The sequence below is a fragment of the Oncorhynchus mykiss genome, chromosome 23 (genome assembly GCF_057628025.1).
Source record: "Oncorhynchus mykiss isolate SJ-2025 chromosome 23, ASM5762802v1, whole genome shotgun sequence".
NCBI lineage: Eukaryota > Metazoa > Chordata > Actinopteri > Salmoniformes > Salmonidae > Oncorhynchus > Oncorhynchus mykiss.
The window spans coordinates 49196603-49218742 of NC_143044.1; the positions used below are offsets into that span (position 1 = coordinate 49196603).

General features: G+C 43.3%; 1 protein-coding gene across 10 annotated transcripts in view; it reads right to left on the reverse strand.

Annotated features, from left to right (window-relative positions):
• Nucleotides 1-22140, reverse strand: part of LOC110503044 (neurexin-1a) — a 747078-nt gene that overhangs the window by 271637 nt on the left and 453301 nt on the right. For all 10 annotated transcript variants that reach the window (XM_036960883.2, XM_036960887.2, XM_036960882.2 and 7 more), the window contains one exon: nt 11715-11896. In XM_036960883.2, coding sequence (XP_036816778.2) covers nt 11715-11896 — 182 coding nt within the window. The remainder of the gene's footprint in view (nt 1-11714; nt 11897-22140) is intronic.

Sequence of the window (22140 nt, forward strand, 5' to 3'; positions counted from 1 at the left end):
AGCAACTTTGACGTCATGGCCCCCACCCTTCCCAACCAGCTATGATTCTGGGGACACTTTCTATCTCTTCCGCTAGATGTCCTCTTTCATTAGAGCTTCAAATCGTTCAAATCCCGCGAGAATTGACCCTATGGGAGTGAAATTAGTGCGTGCCACGAGAGAATAGGCTGTGCGTATGGGCGCGAATTGGTCCCAGCCATTCCTTTGTTTCCAGCACTCAAGAGAAGGGCAGACGATGGCCGATTGAATTGAAGTTTGTTTTGCACGTCTAAAACATCATAAAGCTTGCTTCTGCACTTAGTTTGACCTGTTTAGTCGACATATAATGTGTAATTTTGAAGTTTTGATGCGCAACTTATCCGGACCAGAGGACGTTTTGGGTGCATTTCAGCTGATGTTATTAGCAGTAGCTAATAGAAAGACGCAAGACTTGAAACCAAACGATGTATTGGGTAAGTATGAAGCCTTCCAGAACATTCTGAACGAAGACCATCGAAGGTAAGGGAATATTTATGCTTAAATCTGTGTTTCTGTTGACTCCAACATTACGTGGAAATGTAGCTTGGAACTGAGCGCTGTCTCAGCATATGGAATAGTGTGCGATTTCTGTAACGTTAAAAATAAATCTAACACAGCGGTTGCATAAAGAAGCAGTGTATCTTTCTAACTATATGTAGAACATGTATATTTAGTCAAAGTTTATGATGTCTATTTACGCTATCTTGCCGCGCTACATAGATTTCCTGCGGGCATTTTTGAGTAATTTCTGAAGGTGAACTCACTGTAAATGGACATTTATGGATATAAATGGCATATTATTGAAAAAAAAAAATATGTACTGTGTAATATGTCATATTACTGTCATCTGATGAAGATTTTCAAAAGGTTAGTGAGCGATTTATTTTTTAATCCTGCGTTTGTTGATTGCATGTTTTGGCTATTGAAATGAGCTGTGTCTGGTGGTGGTTTTACATATATATGTGCTATGTTTTCGCCGTAAAACATTTTAGAAATCTGACTTGCTGGCTAGATGAACAAGATGTTTATCTTTCATTTGAGCTATTGGACTTGTTAATGTGTGGAGGTTAAATATTTTTAAGAATATTTTTGCGTTCCATGCGCCACCGTTTCAGCTGAACGTGGGAGGGTTGATTCCCAATTGGGAACCAGTATCGTACACAGGTTAAAGAGATATTCCTTTTTTTACTTAGTAGCTCGTATTGTTTGGGCATAGACCTGGAAAGTATGACAGGGCTTTGCAGGCCATCTCTGCAGTCAATTTTATCTTGACGGAAAATGTTGTAGTTGGGGAAGGAAGTCTCCAAATTTTTGGTGGCCTTCAAAAGCCAGGATTCAAACATGGCAAGGACATCAGGGTTGGCAGAGTGTGCTAAAGCTGTGAATAAAACAAACTTAGGGAGGAGGCTTCTGATGTTAACATGCATGAAACCAAGGCTTTTACGGTTACAGAAGTCAACAAATGAGAGCTCCTGGGGACACACAGGGCCTGGGTTAACGTCCACATCACCCGAGGAGCATAGGAAGAGTACAATGAGGATAGATTCAGGCCATAATGTACAGACAGGGGTATGGTAGGGTGTGGGTACAGTGGAGGTAAACCTAGACATTTGGTAACGATAAGAGAGGTTGCATCTCTGGATGCACTAGTAATGCTGGGTGAGGTCACCGCATGTGTGGGATGTGGGACAAAGAGGTATCTGAGGTATGTTGAGTGGGACTAGGGGCTCCGCTGTGAATTAAAACAATGATAACTATCCTAAACCACAGTATACAAGGCATACTGACATTAGAGTGTCCCCTCCTGTCTCAGCCTCCAGTATTTATGCTGCAGTAGTTTATGTGTCGGGGGGCTAGGGTCAGTTTGTTATATCTGGAGTACTTCTCCTGTCCTATTCGGTGTCCTGTGTGAATTTAAGTATGCTCTCTCTAATTCTTTCTTTCTCTCTCTCGGAGGACCTGAGCCCTAGGACTACCTGACATGATGACTCCTTGCTGTCCCCAGTCCACCTGGCCGTGCTGCTGCTCCAGTTTCAACTGTTCTTCCTGTGATTATTATTATTTGACCGTGCTGGTCATTTATGAACATTTGAACATCTTGGCCATGTTCTGTTACAATCTCCACCCGGCACAGCCAGAAGAAGACTGGCACCCCACATAGCCTTGTTCCTCTCTAGGTTTCTTCCTAGTTTTTCCTAGCCACCGTGCTTCTACACCTGCATTGCTTGCAGGGAAGCCGCTAGGTAGTCGTTACTACGATAGCAAGAGGGAGACACGGCGTAAAAAAAAAAGGGTTAGCAGGCTGGGGCTAGTAGAAGCGTCTGCTCCGACGTCCGGCAAAGGCCGGTTGAGGGCATAACGGACGGAATTGCGTTGGCAGACCAGTCGTGATGGAACAGTGGGGCTCCGTGTCGATACCTCTTTGGCAAAAGAGGTATTGTAGCTGGAGTAATTTCAGTGAATAGCAATAGATGATTGCTCGCCGGGAGATGCGCCTGGCTTGTTGCTAACTCGTGCTAGCTTCGGGACAAGGGTGTTAGCCACTCTAGCCACTCGGTAGCAGCTAGCTAGCAGCAATGTTCCAATGCAAATGTCCAGAGCTTACGGCAAGAATCCGGTATTGTAGTGGATTCTAGTCATTTTAGTGTAGCTTCGGGGCTGGGCCACTCGGTGGTAGCTAGCTAGCTGTGACGATCAGGCGGATTCCGGCGTTGTAGTGGAGAAAAACAGTCCAAAATGCAGAGAGTTGATAACACACTGTGCAGACTGGCAGGCTGGCAAGTATAATCCAGGCTAAAAGCGGCTTGTGTCTGTGCTAAAGGTAAAGGCCACTAGCAGTGACTAAATAGCTAGTAGCTAATTAGCTGGTTAGCTTCTGATGAAGGTTCTGGCTATAAGGTCTAAACAAAATAGCAGATCTGTATCACATTGGGTGAGGCGGGTTGCCGGAAGGTATATTTAATTAAAAAATGAAAAAAGAGATTGAAAATATATTGAAATATATATAAAAACAGACAACAAAAAAAAACAAATTTACACGGGAAAACGACAAACAACGTCTGCACTGCTACGCCATCTTAGAATCACATTGTGTTAGCTAATCCAAGTATATCATTTTAAAAGGCGAATTGATCATTGGAAAACCTTTTTGCAATTATGTTAGCACAGATGAATACTTTTGTTCTGAATAAAGAAGCAATAAAAATGGCCTTCTTTCGACTAGTTGAGTATCTGGAGCATCAGCATTTGTGGGTTCAATTACAGGCGCAAAATGGCCAGAAACAATGAACTTTCTTCTGAAACTCGTCAGTCTATTCTTGTTCTGAGAAATGAAGGCTATTCCTTGCGAGAAATTGCCAAGAAACTGAAGATCTCGTACAACGCTGTGTACTACTCCCTTCCCAGAACAGTGCAAACTGGCTCTAACCAGAATAGAAAGAGGAGTGGGAGGCCCCAGTGTACATCTGAGCACGTGGACAAGTACATTAGAGTGTCTAGTTTGAGAAACAGATGCCTCACAAGTCCTCTACTGGCAGCTACATTAAAATGTCCTATAAGCTATGTACAGTGTGCAAATAGTAGAATATACAAATGATGGGGGGGGAATCAACAGATAGTTTATATTTACATTGGTGTTTCTGACCCAAATTTTCTTGTGGCAGCAGATCACACATTTTGCTGCTGCAAAACACCAGTCTCAACGTCAACAGTGAAGACGCGACTCCAGGATGCTGGCCTTCTATGCAAAGTTGCAAAGATAAAGCTATTTTTCAGACTGGCCAACATAAAGAAAAGATTAAGATGGGCAAAAGAACACAGACAATGGACAGAGGAACTCTTCCTAGGAGGCCAGCATCCCGGAGTCGACTATTCACTGTTGACATTGAGATTGGTGTTTTGTGGGTATTGAAGCCAGGATATCCATATAATTGGTATCATTGGAAAGAAAACACTTTGAAGTTTGTAGAAATGTTTAAATAGTGTAGGAGAAAATAACACAATTGATATGGTAGGAGAAAATCCAAAGAAAAACCTAACAGCATTGTTTTTTTTTGAGAGACCATCCGCTTAGAATTGCAAGAGAAAGGTCATATTGAAAATTAGCTCCCTGGATGCAATTCCTATGGCTTCCACAGGGTGTTGAATCATGTCTGAGAGTATAACATAACTTATTTAGCAGGCGAAATCCCGAGGACAAACCATTCAGATTTTTTTTTTTTGAGGTCACTCTCTTTTTAATTGGAAATCTAGATTTCTAAGGGACCTTCTTGCAGTTCCTATCGCTTCCACTGGATGTCAACAGTCTTTAGAAATTGGTTGAGGTTATTCATTTGTGTAATGAAGAAGTACGGCCATCTTGAACGAGGATCACTTGAAGTGTACTGTTAGATAGAGACGCGTGACCAGAAAGCATGCTTCAGATTGTTTTCTTCCTGTATTGAACACAGATCATCCCGTCTTCAATTTGATCAATTATTTACGTTACAAAATACCTAAAGTTGTATTACAAAAGTGGTTTGAAATGTTTTGGCAAAGTTTACAGGTAACTTTTGAGATATTTTGTAGTCACGTTGAGCAAGTTGTAACCGGTGTTTTTCTGGATCAAACGCGCCAAATAAATTGACATTTTGGATTTTGAAAGATTAGTGGAATCTGTGTGGGTAGCTGGACAGGTAGGATGACTGACAGTGAAGGTGAACAGGTGTCAGGTGTCAGGTGACAGAGGAATGGATGAGACTGAGGCAGGAATTCCTTTAACCATAAAGTGGTATATTTACTGAGTAGTCTGTGCTGCATCACAAAGGAAACAAATAACATGTATCCAATCAAATTCATAATCAAAGATCAAATCATATCATTCATTATTAACATAATTTAGGGAGTTCAACAGTCCAGTTCATTAAGAAGTCAATAGTAATCATCCGTGAGTCACTTAGGCTCGTAACTATTTATCATAAATTATGAAAGAATACAAACAGTGAATGGTTATACAATCTATAATCCCCATTATCAAAGTCGATCAGTTAGCAAACAATGACGTTTCTCATTTCACTCTTTCAATTGTCTTCATGTGTACATATAATTAATTTCAATACATATGAACCATATCGATTGCATAATTGGCCTATGAGGATCCGTAGGGCCGTGATCATTGACAATTCACATTACACAATATGTTTGAAGCGTGCGCTCCAAGCCGCGCTCCACGGTAATAACTATTAACAGTAACTGAATGGCCCACTCTCCCGATCGCCACAGATAATTCAGATGAAAGGTAACAGAGTCGGTGGACTTACGTGGATTCATGGACGCACATAACTTCTGGATCAGATGGAGTTAAGGAAGAGAAAGCAGCGAGATCAGGCGATGGCAATTTCCTCCTTTTATGGAGTTGAGATCTGTCGGACATTTCCACCTAACCTAATTAAAGTGCCCCTGGCCCAGCTGAGTAAATGGCAATGAATTAAAGGATTATTCCACCAACTCCATGGGCCTTTTCTACAGATATATATCGACGGAATTAATCGAACAAAATAACCATTTGTGATGTTTATGGGACATATTGGTGTGCCAACAAAAGAAGCTCGTCAAAGGTAAGGCATTAATTATATTTTTAAATCCGCGGTGTGTGTCGCGCCCGCAGGGTTGAAATATGGTTTCTCTCTTTGTTGACTATGGTGCTATCCTCAGATAATAGCATCTATTGCTTTCGCCGAAAAGCCTTTTTGAAATCTGACACATTGGCTGGATTCCCAAAAAGTGTAGCTTTAATTTGGTATCTTGCATGTGTGATTTAATGAAAGTTAGATTTTTATAGTATTTTATTTGAATTTGGCGCTCTGCATTTTCCCTGGCTTTTTTCCAGGTAGGACGCTAGCGTCCCACACATCCCAGAGAGTTAAGCAGCCATTTGCTTTCTGAGTGTGCTTTGAGAGACAGTTTTGCTGCTGCTGATCATGTTTTTTCCACGTTGAGCTGTGCTGCTCTGTGGTGGGTCCCCAAGGGGCCACTGGAACTTGTTTTGTGCCGATGCTCCTCTAATTTCCTTCTCTCTCTCATCTTTCTCTCACTTCTATCTCTCCTCTCATTCTCTTTCTCACTCTCTCACCCTCTTATTTTCCTGCAGTGAAATGTGGTGTTTAAGGAACCCCGCAGATTAACATGTAATACATCTATACATCTAGAACATAAAGGAGGCATTGAGAGCAGCCGTTGATGCAAAAGGAGTATAGAAGAGGGAGGATGAGACACAAACACACACACTAAAGCAAACACACACAAAGGAAAGAGAGTGGGATGATTCTCATAGCCCTCTGACCTCACTGCAGTAATAACATGCCTATCATAATTTCCTCACTGTAAGTGCTCTCGGAGTCACAGTAGGCCACACGGAGGGAGCACGGACGGAGCACAGGGTACACAAACACACGGAATCGGAGCCAGGAGCATCTGCTACTAGTGGAGCCATATGACCTCCCTCCCACTTCTTGCTCACACCATGTGAGGCTCCTTCCTCCTTTCCTCAGCCCTCTCCCTTCTCACCCCTCTCCCCTCCCCCTCAGCCATCCCCCACACTCAAGGCTTCCTATGTCCTGCTCCCTATCCCCTCACAGAGGACTGGCTTCCTAACACATACTGTAGGGACAGTAAGGCTAAGAACTTCCCTTCCTTAAAACCTCTTAAGGCTAGGCAGAATACTGCCCCCTTTGGAGGAATTGCGTGCCCATAGTAAACTGAAAAAAAATCTGTCAAAAAATGCTAATATATGCATATAATAATTATTATTGGATAGAAAACACTCTAAAGCTTCTAAAACCGTTGGAATTATGTCTGTAAGTATAGCAGAACTCACAGGGCAGGCATTCTTCCAAACTAGTTTTGGGATCATGAAAGTTGGGGCAACTTTGACATGATCGCCCCCACCCTTCCCAACCAGCTATGGATCTGGGGACACTTTCTATGTCTTCCACTAGATGTCCTCATTCGGTAGAGCGTTTAATCGATCAAATCCCGCGAGTTTTGGCCCTATGGGAGTGAATTGAGTGAGTGCCGCGAGAAAATACCTGTGCGTTAGGGCGCGAATTGGTCCCATCCATTCCTTTGTTCCAGCACTAACAATGACCGGTTGAATTGAAAATTGTTTTGTACGTTTAGAACATCCTAAAGCTTGATTCTGCACTTAGTTTGACCTGTTTAGTCGACATATAATATGTAATTTTGAAGTTTTGATTTGCAACTTTTCGGGACCAGAGGACATTTTGGGTGCATTTCAGCTGATATTGTTAGCAGATGCTAATACAAAGACACAAGACTTGAAACCAAACGATGTTTTGGGTAATTATGAACCCTTCCAGTACATTCTGAACGTAGACCATCAAAGGTAAGGGAATATTTATGCTGAAATTGTGTGTTTCTGTTGACTCCAACATAGAGGAGAAATATTGCTTATGTCTGAGCGCCGTCTCAGAATATTGAATAGTGAGCGATTTCTGTAACGTTAAAAAGAAATGTAACAAAGTGATTGCATTAAGAAGCAGTGTATCTTTCTAACTATATGTAGAACATGTATATTTAGTCAAAGTTTGTCTATTTACGTTATCTTGCGGCGCTACCTATATTTTCTGCGGACATTTTTCAGTATTTTCTGAACATGAATTCAATGTAAATGGACATTTATGGATATAAATGGCATATTATTGAACAAAAAAAAAATGTACTGTGTAACATGTCCTATTACTGTCATCTGATGAAGATTTTCAAAAGGTTAGTGAATTATTTATTTTTTAATCCTGCTATTATAATTTTATATTTTCTGGGACAAAATGGCTGCCTCTTGTCTTTGTTTCGGTGGTGGTCTAATATAAATATGTGGTGTGTTTTCGCCGTAAAACATTTAAAAAATCTGACATGCTGGGTAGATGAACAAGGTGTTTATCTTTCATTTGAGGTATTGGACTTGTTTATGTGTGGAGGTTAAATATTTCTAAGAATATTTTTGCGTTCCATGCACCACGTTCCAGCTGAACGTGGGAGGGGTCATTCCCAAAAGGGAACCCTCACCCGTCATCATTAACCCTCCTGTTGGGTTCGTGTGTCACAACTTCCGCCAAAGTCGGTCCCTCTCCTTTTTCGGGCGTCGTTCGGCAGTCGGCGTCGCTGGCCTTCTAGCCATTGCCGATCCACCGGGAAAGCCCTGGAGTTGGCAAACGCTGTGTGGAGAGAGGGATATGCGGCGTTGGACTAGTTTGAGGAGTTCACCCGAGGGTAGAGCGTAGAGCCCAAGGGTAGAGCGGCAGGTGAGAGCCTATTCCATCTGAGGCAGGGGATGAGGAGCGCCCAGGAGTTAGCCCTGGAGTTTCGGACCCTGGCTGCCGGCGCGGGATGGGACGACAGGGCCATGATCGACCATTACCGCTGTAGTCTGCTTCAGGATGTCCGTCAGCCCTCTGTTGCACATATGTTTGTGTATGTCACTTTCCCTGACTTTCCCCTCATTTCCAGCATAAGGCGCTTGTCGATTCAGGTGCGGCTGGGAATTTTATAGATAAATCGTTCGCCCATAGTTTAGGGATCCCCGTTGTTCCTGGGGCTGTTCCTTTCCCCGTTCATGCCTTAGATAGTCGACAATTAAGGTCAGGGTTGATTAGGGAGGCCACCGCTCCTCTGGGCATGGTGATGCAGGGGGGTCACAAGGAGAGAATTAGTCTCTTTCTTATTGACTCTCCTGCGTTTCCCGTGGTGCTAGGCCTACCCTGGTTCGTTTGTCATGACCCCACTGTTTCTTGGCCACAGAGGGCTCTTACGGGGTGGTCGCGAGAGTGCTCGGGGAGGTGTTTAGGGGTTTACTTTGGTGCTACTACGGTGGAAAGTCCAGACCAGGTCTCCACTGTGCGCATTCCCCCTGAATATACCAATTTGGATATCGCCTTCTGGATACATTCGGTCCTCCACATCAGCCGCCTCCTCGAGTTTTGTTAAGAAGAAGGATGGAGGTCTGTGCCCGTGTATTGACTATCGGGGTCTGAACCAGACCACTGTGAGGTATAGTACCACCTCACACCAAAGTATGTTCATTTCTAGGAGACAGAACGTGTCTCCTTCCTGAGCAGTATGACATATGCTTGGTCCCAGGGTGTTTATACTTGTATACTGTTGTTTGTACAGATGAACGTGGTACCTTGAGGTGTTTGGAAATTGCTCCCAAGGATGAACCAGACTTGTGGAGGGCTACATTTTCTTTTCTGAGGTCTTCACTGATTTATTTAGATTTTCCCATGACGTCAAGCAAAAAGGCACTGAGTTGGAAGGTAGGCCTTGAAATACATCCCCAGGTACACCTCCAATTGAGTCAAATTATGTCAATTAGCCTATCAGAAGCCTCTAAAGCCATGATATAATTTTCTGGAATTTTCCAAGCTGTTTAAAGGCACAGTCAACTTAGTGTAAGGAAACTTCTGACCCACTGGAATTGTGATACAATTGTTGGAAAAATTACTTGTGTCAAACACAAAGTAGATGTCCTAACCAACTTGCCAAAACTATAGTTTGTTGTCAATAAATGTTGGTTGAAAATTTAATGACTCTAATCTAAGTGTATGTAATCTTCTGACTTCAACTGTATATCAACGAATTGGTGAGGGCACTAGAACTGTCTGCAGCACCCGTTCTCACCATACTAGAATCTGAAGTGAAATGTCAAGTGTTTACTGTCCCCAACCAAGGAGGGACTACATCAGCACCTACATCATAATCTTCTGCACAGATTCTGTCAGACCTGACAGTAAATCTCAATAAGACAAAAGTAATGGTGTTCCAAAAAAGGTCCAGTTGCCAGCAACACATTTACAAATTCCATCAAAACACCGTCACCCTAGAACACAAAAAAAACTATACGTAACTAGACCTGAGCATCAGTACCACAGGTAACTTCCACAAAGCTGTGAACGATCTGAGAGTCAAGGCAAGAAGAGCCTTCTATGCAATCAAAAGGAACATAAAATTCAACATACTGTACCCATTAGGATCTGGATAAAAAATACTTGAATCAGTAATAGAACTCATTGCCCTTTATGGGTGTGAGGTATATTGTCTGCTCACCAACCAAGAAACACCAAATTGAGACTCTACATGCAGAATTCTGCAAAAATATCCTCTGTGTACAACATGAAACACCAAATAAAGCATGCAGATCAGAATTAGGCCGATAACCGCTAATTATTAAAATCCAGAAAACAGCTCTTAAATCCACAACCACCAAAAAGGAAGCGATTCATAAACCTTCCATAACAAAGCCATCACCTACAGAGAGATGAACCAGGAGAAGAGTCCTCTTAGCAAGCTGGTCCTGGGGCTCTGTTCACAAACACAAACAGGGGCCCAGGATAGCAACACAATTAGACCGAACCCAATCTTGCAAAAACAAAAAAAAATATTACTTGACACATTGGAAATAATTAACAAAAAAACTGAGCAAACTAGAATGCTATTTGGCCCTAAACAGAGAGTACACAGTGGCAGAATAACTGACCACTGTGACTGACCAGAACTTAAAGAAAGCTTTGACTATGTGCAGACTCAGTGAGCATAGCCTTGCTATTGAGAAATAAATATAAATATATAAATATAAAATAATTATTTTCTGTTTCTACATTGCATTGGTGTTTACAGTGTACTTGTTACCCCTCCCAGCCGATTACTTTCACTGTAAAACATTGTATTGAAATGTAGATATAAGCCTATGAAAGACCAAAGAGCTTAAGATTTAGAACAACAGTGTTTACATGGTATATCCAAAAATGTACTATTATGAAAGCAGTGTTGGCCATTTGATGCAAATGCTTCATTCTGACATGTGTTTCTGGCATTTTGAATGCAGTGTTACATTTTGAAGGAGATGTGAGGCATTTTGCATTTTGTGTGTGCAGTTTAGGGAATTGTGTAAACAGTTGGAAAAAACTGTATTATCTATTTCACTTCAAAACATATGTTTCCCATGCCAATAAAACCCTTCAAATTGAATTGACAGAGAGAGAGCGCGAGAGAGAGAGAGAGAGAGTGGTTGGTTGGCTGGTGTTGGATAAGGGTCAGGGAGGCAGAAGGCAGTAGAATTACAGGGCAAGTCAGAGCAGTATGAACAAAAAACAAAACACAAAAAAACAGCTTCGTCTTCCAGGCTCTGACTTGGCTCTCCGGGATTAAGGCTCACATGAGACACTACAATACACAGACCAGAACCGAACCAGAGGGAAGCAGGAAGTAGCATCTTGTTAATACCAGAACTGCACGCATTTGATGCCTGCCAAATGCCAAAAATGGTTCCCGGCGACTACTAGTTTGAAGCCACACGATGCTTCTATGAATCAACCTCCCCATTATCATTAAACTATCCATTACTGTTATAAGGTCATGATTATGCTAGTTCGTTGTAGAACTTTCCTTATCGTTATGATATCATCATCATCATCATCACCAGCATCCGCATCATCCTCATCATCACCAGCATCATCATCACCAGCATCATCATCACCTGCATCATCATGTAGCATAATTGCGGGTGTGTATTAGGATATACATAAACTAGTGAATTAGAGTCAAGGCTGAGTAGAGTAGAATAGAGTATCAGTAGGACAAGAGTAGAGTAGAGTAGAGTATCAGTAGGACAACAGTAGAGGCTGAGTAGAGTAGTAGAGACTTACAATGTGTAGCTTCAGGTAGTCTCCAAGGCCAGATGAGCTGTCCACCCTCACCAGAACAGCATCCTCTAGCTGTGTGCTGAAACCTATGGCCAGCCTGTCTGCCCGCGTGCTGGGCCTGTCATTGGGAGGCCATGTATACGTGATTAGTCCACCGTCACGGCCAAATATATAAGTAGTTCCAGCTGGAGAGAAAGGAGAGAAAGATGAGGGTTAGGTTGTTAATAGGTTGAAATGGACCACTATCTCTGTAAAGTTTAAAGTCAGGATAATATTGTCACTTATCAGAAAGAAAGTAGTTGGATGAGAAAATTCATCGGATGTACTCTGTACTTCGGAATACTTTCTGTAAAGGAATACTTGTAAGTCATCATATTTACGAAACACAAACACCCAAACTATAGTAATGCCAAGGATTTCAAACTGCAACTTGACCTTCATGAAAACACACACTGACTTTAACACAGATAAACACATTTTCTTCCAGTGAAGCAGTTTCCTGTCTGTGTAAGTATGCCTCGTTATTACACACCACTGCCTTTGGAGCTTCTGAATGCCTCGTTATTACACACCACTGCCTTTGGAGCTTCCAAATGCCTCGTTATTACACACCACTGCCTTTGGAGCTTCTGAATGCCTCGTTATTACACACCACTGCCTTTGGAGCTTCTGAATGCCTCGTTATTACACACCACTGCATTTGGAGCTTCTGAATGCCTCGTTATTACACACTACTGCATTTGGAGCTTCTGAATGCCTCGTTATTACACACCACTGCATTTGGAGCTTCTGAATGCCTCATTATTACACACCACTGCATTTGGAGCTTCTGAATGCCTCGTTATTACACACCACTGCATTTGGAGCTTCTGAATACCTCATTATTACACACCACTGCCTTTGGAGCTTCTGGGGGAAAACATAAACAAGCAGGGCACAGAGCAAGGAAACACACAGCTACTGCATGTCTCCGCCAGACACTCCGCCAACAACTCACCCGCAGACACTCGGCCCTCCGTGGAATGTGTTTGAGACGTGTGCTCTAGAAAACGTGTACCACCCGGTTCCTCGTTTGAAAGGCTGTGGTAAAAAGTTAACTCACTGGGAAGAGAGAGGCAAGCAGTAGACACTAGTGACCTATTCAAATTGATGGGTAGGAGGAAAAAGCCTTTTCTACTAATGAACAAAGCAGTTTATTCCCAAATAGCAGAATTGAGGAGATTGAAGGCCTACTAATAATCAGATTTTACAATGATGGTCGTTGCCTTGGGGTTCTTTTACTCGCTGAGCTGTCAAATCAGTGTCTATTTCTTTCAGTGAAAGTAAACTTGATATAATATATTCCAGCACACATACACCTTCATATATATTATTGTCATATTATCTTTAGAACATATATATATATATATATATATATTTACCTTTATTTAACTAGGCAAGTATGTTAAGAGCAATTTCTTATTTACAATGACAGCAGTGGGTTAGGAACAGTGGGTTAACTGCCTTGTTCAGGGGCAGAACAACAGATTAATACCTTGTCACCTTGGGGATTTGATCCAGCAAACTTGCGGTTGCTAGTCCAACGCTCTAACCACCAGGCTACCTGCCACCCCCCTGCTGCCCCTCAATACATTAATTAATTAAGCAAAAAAAACAACTGACATGAGTTCTTTGTCAATCAACATTTTCTTTAGGTGTGAGGTTTTGTGTGTGTGTGTGTGGGGGGGGGGGGGGGTTGTTCATGTGTGTGGTTAAACAAAGGAGTGGGAGGTTGCAATGTTTGACTGATAATGTAAAATTATAAAGAACTTTGTTGTGGAAGCGAGCGAGAGCGTGCGAGAGCGTGAGAGAGAGAGAGAGAGAGAGAGAGAGAGAGAGAGAGAGAGACCAAGTATTCACAAAATGGAACAAAGACCAAATTGAGTCTCTGCATGCATTGTTTGGTGTTTTAAGTTGTACACAGAGGATATTTTTGCAAAATTCTACATGCAGTCTCGATTTGGTGTTTGTCCCATTATGTGAATTATTGGTCTCTCTCAACACCAAGTTCAATATTATTTAACATTATCAGTCAAACATTGCAACCTCCCACTCTTCTGTTTTACAACACACATGACCAAACACATGCAGCATTAGGCCGATACCCACTAATGACCAGAATCGATAAACAGCCATTACATTCTACAACCACCTAAAAGGAAGTGATTCCCAAACCTTCCATAACAAAGCCATCACCTGCAGAGAAATTAACCTGGAGAAGAGTCTTCGAAGCAAGCTGGTCCTGGGGCTCTGTTCACAAACACAGACCCCACAGAGCCCCAGGTCAGCAACACAATTAGACCCAATCAAATCATGAGAAAACAAGAAGACAATAAAATAAATCAAAAAACAGAGTAAACTAGAATGCTATTTAGCCCTAAACAGAGAGTACACCGTGACAGAATACCTGACCACTGTGACTGACCCAAAATTAAAGAAAGCTTTGACTATGTACAGACTCAGTGAGCATAGCCTTGCTATTGAGAAAGGCCGCCGTAGCAGACCTGGCTCTCAAGAGAAGACAGGCTATGTGCACACTGCTCACAAAATGAGGTGGAAACTGAGCTGCACTTCTTAACCTCCTGCCAAATGTATGACCATATTAGAGACACATATTTCCCTCAGATTACACAGACACACACAGAATTAAAAAACAAATCCAATTTTGATAAACTCTCATATCTACTGGGTGAAATACCACAGTGTGCCATCACAGCAGCAATATTTGTGACCTGTTGCCACAAGAAAAAGGCAACCAATGAAAAACAAACACCATTGTAAAAACAAAAATGTAACTTTTTGCACATCATTAAAACACTGTATGTAGACATAATTTGACCTTTGAAATGTCTTTATTCCTTTGGAACTTCTGTGATTGTTATTTTTCAGTAAATGTGCAGTAAATTTTCAAAAACATGTTTTAACTTTGTCATTATGGGATATTGAGTGGGTGCAAAAGCAATATCGATTTAATCCATTTTAAATTCAGGCTGTAACACAACAAAATGTGGAATAAGTCATGAGATGTGAAATCTTTCTGAAGGCTCTGTATATCCACCACCCCCCCCCCCCCCCCCCCCCCCTCTGGACTGTATCTATCCATCACAGGATAAGTGGACAAATATACATATAGTGGTTAGAGCATTGGACTAGTAGCCAAAAGATTGCAAGATCGAATCCCCGAGCTGACAAGGTGAAAATCTGTCCTTCTACCCGAACAAGGCAGTTAACCCACTGTTCCTAGGCCATCCTTGATAATAAAAAAATATATGTTATTAACTGACTTGCCTAGTTAAATAATGGTAAAATAAATTAAAACACTATCTATTTCTCCTGCTCATCCTCTATCATGTTCTCTTCATTCTAGTCAATATCCTGGATAATCCGTTAACAAAATAAGTGATGTCATTCATTAACGGTACAATGGAAGAATACTGCGCTGAAGTACATGGGCGGCTGGTAGCCTAGTGGTTAGAGGCAGGTAGCCTAGTGGTTAGAGGCAGGTAGCATAGTGGTTAGAGGCAGGTAGCCTAGTGGTTAGAGGCAGGTAGCCTAGTGGTTAGAGGCAGGTAGCCTAGTGGTTAGAGGCAGGTAGCCTAGTGGTTAGAGGCAGGTAGCCTAGTTGTTAGAGCGTTGGACTGGTAACTGAAAGTGGCAACCAAGCAGCCTGCTCCATATCCCCGACCCAGCCACCAAACAACTCACTCCATATCCCCGACCCAGCCTCCAAACAAGTCACTCCATATCCCGACCCAGCCACCAAACAACTCACTCCATATCCCCGACCCAGCCACCAAACAACTCACTCCATATCCCCGACCTGGCAACCAAACAACTCACTCCATATCCTCGAACTGGCAACCAAACAACTCACTCCATATCCCCGAACCGGCAACCAAACAACTCACTCCATATCCCGACCCAGCCACCAAACAACTCACTCCATATCCCGACCCAGCCACAAAACAACTCACTCCATATCCCGACCCAGCCACAAAACAACTCACTCCATATCCCCGACCCAGCCACCAAACAACTCACCCAGCCCGACCCAGCCACCAAACAACTCACCCAGCCCGACCCAGCCTAATCTAGTTATGCCCATTCACTCCATGTCAGTGCTGTAGGACACACAAACACAACCCTTTCCCAGCACATCAGTGTTGTAGGACACACACACACAACCCTTTCACAGCACATCAGTGTTGTAGGACACACACACACACACACAACCCTTTCCCAGCCCATCAGTGTTGTAGGACACACACACACAAGCCTTTCCCAGCACATCAGTGTTGTAGGACACACACAAGCATTTCCCAGCACATCAGTGCTGTAGGACACACACACACAGGCCTTTCCCAGCACATCAGTGCTGTAGGACACACACACACACAAGCCTTTCCCAGCACATCAGTGTTGTAGGACACACACACACAAGCATTTCCCAGCACATCAGTGCTGTAGGACACACACACACACAACCCTTTCCTAGCACATCAGTGTTGTAGGACACACACACACAAGCCTTTCACAGCATGTCGGTGTTATAGGACACACACACACATGCCTTTCACAGCATGTCAGTGTTGTAGGACACACACACACACATGCCTTTCACAGCATATCAGTGTTGTAGGACACACACACACACACTTGCCTTTCACAGCATGTCAGTGTTGTAGGACACACACACATGCCTTTCACAGCATATCAGTGTTGTAGGACACACACACACATGCCTTTCACAGCATATCAGTGTTGTAGGACACACACACACAAGCCTTTCACAGCATGTCGGTGTTGTAGGACACACACACACATGCCTTTCACAGCGTGTCAGTGTTGTAGGACACACACACACACACATGCCTTTCACAGCATATCAGTGTTGTAGGACACACACACACAAGCCTTTCCCAGCACATCAGTGCTGTAGGACACACACACACAAGCATTTCCCAGCACATCAGTGCTGTAGGACACACACACACAAGCCTTTCCCAGCACATCAGTGCTGTAGGACACACACACACAAGCCTTTCCCAGCACATCAGTGCTGTAGGACACACACACACAAGCCTTTCCCAGCACATCAGTGTTGTAGGACACACACACACAACCCTTTCCCAGCACATCAGTGTTGTAGGACAAACACACACAAGCCTTTCACAGCATGTCAGTGTCGTAGGACACACACACACAACCCTTTCCCAGCATGTCATTGTTGTAGGACACACACACACACACACATGCCTTTCACAGCATATCAGTGTTGTAGGACACACACACACAAGCCTTTCACAGCATGTCGGTGTTGTAGGACACACACACACATGCCTTTCCCAGCACATCAGTGTTGTAGGACACACACACACATGCCTTTCACAGCATATCAGTGTTGTAGGACACACACACACACACATGCCTTTCACAGCACATCAGTGTTGTAGGACAGACACACACAGACCTTTCACAGCATTCAGTGTTGTAGGACACACACACAGATCTTTCACAGCATTCAGTGTTGTAGGACACACACACAAGCCTTTCACAGCATTCAGTGTTGTAGAACACACACACACAAGCCTTTCACAGCATTCAGTGTTGTAGTGTTTTATAACTGGCCGAGTTTTCAGTAAAGCGCTACCTCATGTGCATCCCAAATGGTCACCTGTGAGGGCTCATGTCAAAAGCAGTGAACTATGTAGGGGATTAGGGTGCCATCTGGGATGCACAGGGTACTACTGACTTCTATTTTAATTCATTCGGCCAACCACTCCCTCGGCAGAGTGTTGTTAAGAAGCTTGTTGACATGTAGCTAAGATGAGCTGAGAGCCAGAACAGCATGTAAGACTACAGCAGAAAGTCCTTGGGGGAATGGAGGAGGATTAAAGCAAGGAGATACATGAGGGGGCAGGGCTAATGCACACCCACACACTACTGCTCCCGAAATCACACACACACACACACACACACACACACACACACACACACACACACACACACACACACACACACACACACACACACACACTACTGCTCCCGAAATCACACACACACACACACACACACACACACACACACACACACACACACACACACTACTGCTCCCGAAATACCACACACACACACATGCACACACACACACACACACACACACACACACAAACACACACACTACTGCTCCCGAAATCACACACACACACACACACACACACACACACACACACACACACACACACACACACACACACACACACACACACACACACACACACACACACACACACTACTGCTCCCGAAATCACACACACACACACACACACACACACACACACACACACACACTACTGCTCCCGAAATCACACACACACACACACGCACACGCACACGCAGACACACACACACGCACACAAACACACACACTCAAAAACAGAGAAACAAACACACGCATGCATGCATACGCATACACACACATAGACAGACACACTGGCAGACACACAGACACAGACCGAGACACAGACCAAGAAACACAAACATCAGATATAATGCACACCTACCCTGTAGTGCCTGGACATCAAATTGTCTGACACGTGCCTATGTTACTCCTATGTTACTCCTATGTTACTCCTATGTTACTCCTATGTTACTCCTATGCAACTCCTATGCAACATGGATCTATGTTAACACTGGATACAGTTATCCAGGTAATATTGGCCTGTTGTTGTCTCTTTTATTTGCTAGTTGTCTATCTCCCTCCATATCCCTCTCCCTTTCCCTCTCTCATCCCCCCCCCCCACACACACACACACACACACAACCAGACAGCCAGACCCAGAGCTGCAGTGATGCAGCGCGACCCTAAACACCCCCCCCTTGTGTTTGAGGCCTAATGGGGTTCAATTTCATTGCCTAAGTCTATTTCTGCTGCCGACTTAACGAAGCATGAGGCTCTGAAGAAGCCGGGACATTAACATATTAAATATGCTTCATAATTTAGAGGGGATGAGATTGCATGGGCAGGGAAAAGATATATGGTGTGTGGGTATGTGGCATATTTTGTGTGTGTGTGTGTGTGTGTGTGTGTGTGTGTGTGTGTGTGTGTGTGTGTGTGTGTGTGTGTATGTGTGTGTGTGTGTAAGTCATAGTGAGGTTGTGTTTAGCTATATTTGGCAGGACAATAAGTCCCCACAAGAATAGTAAACAAACTAAAAGTTGACACGCTGGGGACGTTTTGCTGGTCCCCACAAGGTCAAATGCTATTTCTAGTATAGTTAAACACGTCCACAGTTGAATGTGTTTCTGTGTCTATGTGTGGTTGTGTGTGTCCATGTGTTTCTGTATGTCCATTTGTGTGTGTGTGTGCGTGCGTGTGCGTGCATGTGGAGCTAGCATGGAGACAGATGGGAATAGAATAAATCACTAGTTATTTAAGGAATGGGTAACTTCGTTAGCCATCCTATTTATGGATTTCAATTTGATCTTGAAATTGATTTTAACATGAAAAACCCCAAGGATCATTCATAAATCATTCATAAATTGTTGGTGTTTATTCGTTGTTGGTTGACCCCCAAACATTAATCTGAACTCAATGTTGATTCAGTGTTGTGGGTGTGATTTCTGTTACTATATAGTGAGTTAAAACAAGTTAGGAGGAGTCAGATGATTCTCCCCAATGTGAAGATTGCAAAGAGGCCTGAACCGCAATATTTTGTCTTAGGACTTCCAATCATATCTTAGATTAAGTTGGCCTTTAGGTATTTAGGTATTATTGAATAATGATTCCAACTGAAACCATGTTGAGAACCTTAGGCGCTAAAAGCAATACGTTCCTCAATCAACAAATCAGGAATCAAAATACACTATTATACAAAAGTATGAGGACACCCTTTCAAATTAGTGGATTAGCAGAGGCTATAGCAGTTCAAACGCCCTGGGAGATTCACGGTCATGAGGAAGACTTTTCATGAGGGGTCATTTTCATTTATTTTTTTGGTCTTCTATATCATGTTAGTTGTATATATATATATTTAGTTTATGTATTTATTTAGTTTATTATAGTTGGTGCTTTAAAATGTGCTATTCTGTGAGCATTTGGCAACCAAATGCTGTTAGAAAAAATACTTCATGTACATTTAATTTCATTAAGTTACTATGCTAAAATGCCTTCTTTTGTGAGGCAACATATGGAGATGGGGAAATGGATCCAAAAGCTGTCAGAGTGAGGCCTGGCAAAAACACTGCAACTAGCTAACTAACGATCAGTTCTGATGTATGTAGTTACTGAAGTAATCACCCTGTTTCAACTAAGGGTGATGGTAGGGGGTCTACTTTCAAGCATCGTCAAGCTATATTTACAGATGTATCCAAGATGGCGAAGGAGTCGGACGTGTGTCTGTCTTATCCCGTCCTGTCCCAAGTATATATCGTTCTCTTCATATATATTCCGTATACATTTTAATCTCACTTTCCATCTAAGGACTGAAAATACACTCCTGCAACTCGCCTCAGCCAATGTGGCTCCATTCAGGAGCTAGCCAGCTAACTAGCTAGTAGTCAGTTAGACCCTGCTAGCGGTCCTCACCGTTAACTTGGACATCAGCCAGCCTCAACCCAGTCAAATCCTGCCAGTCTACACAGCGCAATACCAACCCAGAGCATATCAGACTGCTTTTTCCCTACCACATCTCCGGATTCCTACCGCAAGCTCTGAACCTCTACACCGGATCATCGCAGCTAGCTAGCTGCTATCTGAGTGTTAGCTGCTATCTGAGTGCTATCTAAGCACCTGAAGCTAGCCTCGAGCAAGGCACATCTCCCGGCTAGCCAAAGAGGTCCACCAGCCAATTATTGGGCTAAAATACTTCTTTACTTTACTGCCGGCACGGAGGCCCACCAATCCATCACGACTGGTCTGCCGACGTAACCTTCCGACATGGTTTCAACAGACGTCACAGGAGGCCCATCTACTAGCCCATGCCCACTAGCTGTCTGAATCGCCGTGTCTCCAGCTCGCCTAGTGTAGTAGTGACAATTAAATTGGCTCCCTGACTCATTTATTGCTAGTCATTGAACCCTATGATCACTCGGCTACACATGCCTCTCGCTACTGTCAATATGCCATGTCTATTGCTTTTTTGGATAGTGAATATTGTCTTATTTCACTATAGAGCCCCAAGCCCTGCCCAATATGCCTTAGGTAGCCATTTTGTTCCACCATACATAAGGTGACCATACCTCTCTACAAAACCTCTCTACAAAACCTCTCTAGACAAAACCTCTTCAATCATCACTCAATGCCTAGGTTTACCTCCACTGTACTCACATCCTACCATATCCTTATCTGTACATTATGCCCTGAATCTATTCTTCAGCGCCCAGAAATATGCTCCTTATACTCACTGTTCCGAAAGCACTAGACGACCAGTTCTTTTTGCCTTTAGCCGGACCCTTCTCCTACTCTTCATACATTCCTCTGGTGATGCAGAGGTTAACCCAGGCCCTGCAGTACCTATCTCCACTCCCATTCCCAAGGCACTCTAATTTGTTGACTTATGTAACAGTAAAAGCCTTGGTTTCATGCATGTTAACATTAGAATCCTCCTCCCTATGTATCACTGCTACAGCACACTACGCCAACCTTGACGTCCTAGCCGTGACTGAATCATGGATTAGGAAGGCCTCCAAAAATCCTGAAATGTTCACCCCTAACTAACACATCTTCCGACAAGACAGAACTGCCAAAAGGGGGAGTTGCAATCTACTGCAGAGATAGCCTACAGAGTTCTGTCATACTAGACAGGTCTGTTCCCAAACAATTCGAGCTTCTACTTTTGAAAATCCACCTTTCCAGAAAGAAGTCTCTCACCGTTGTCACATGTTATAGACCGCTTTTACCCCGCAGCTGTGCCCTGGACACCATACGCAAATTGATTGCCCACATCTATCTTCAGAGTTCGTACTGTTCGTACTGGGATATGGTTAACACCCAGGCTGTCCTACAATCTAAGATAGATGCCCTCAATCTCACACAAATTATGAAGGAACCTACCAGGTACAACCCTAAATCCATAACCATAGGCACCCTCTTAGATATCATCCTGACTAACTTGCCCTCTAAATATACCTCTGCTGTCTTCAACCAGGATCTCAGCAATCACTGCCTTATTGCCTGTGTGCGTGATGGGTCCGCGGTCAAACTACCACCCCACATCACTGTCAAAAGCTCCCTAAAACACTTCAGCAAGCAGGCCTTTCTAATCAACCTGGCCCGGGATCCTGGAAGGATATTGACCTCATCTCGTCAGTAGATGATGCCTGGTTGCTATATAAAAGTGCTTTCCTTGCCATCTAAAATAAGCATGTCCCCTTCAAAAAATGTAGAACT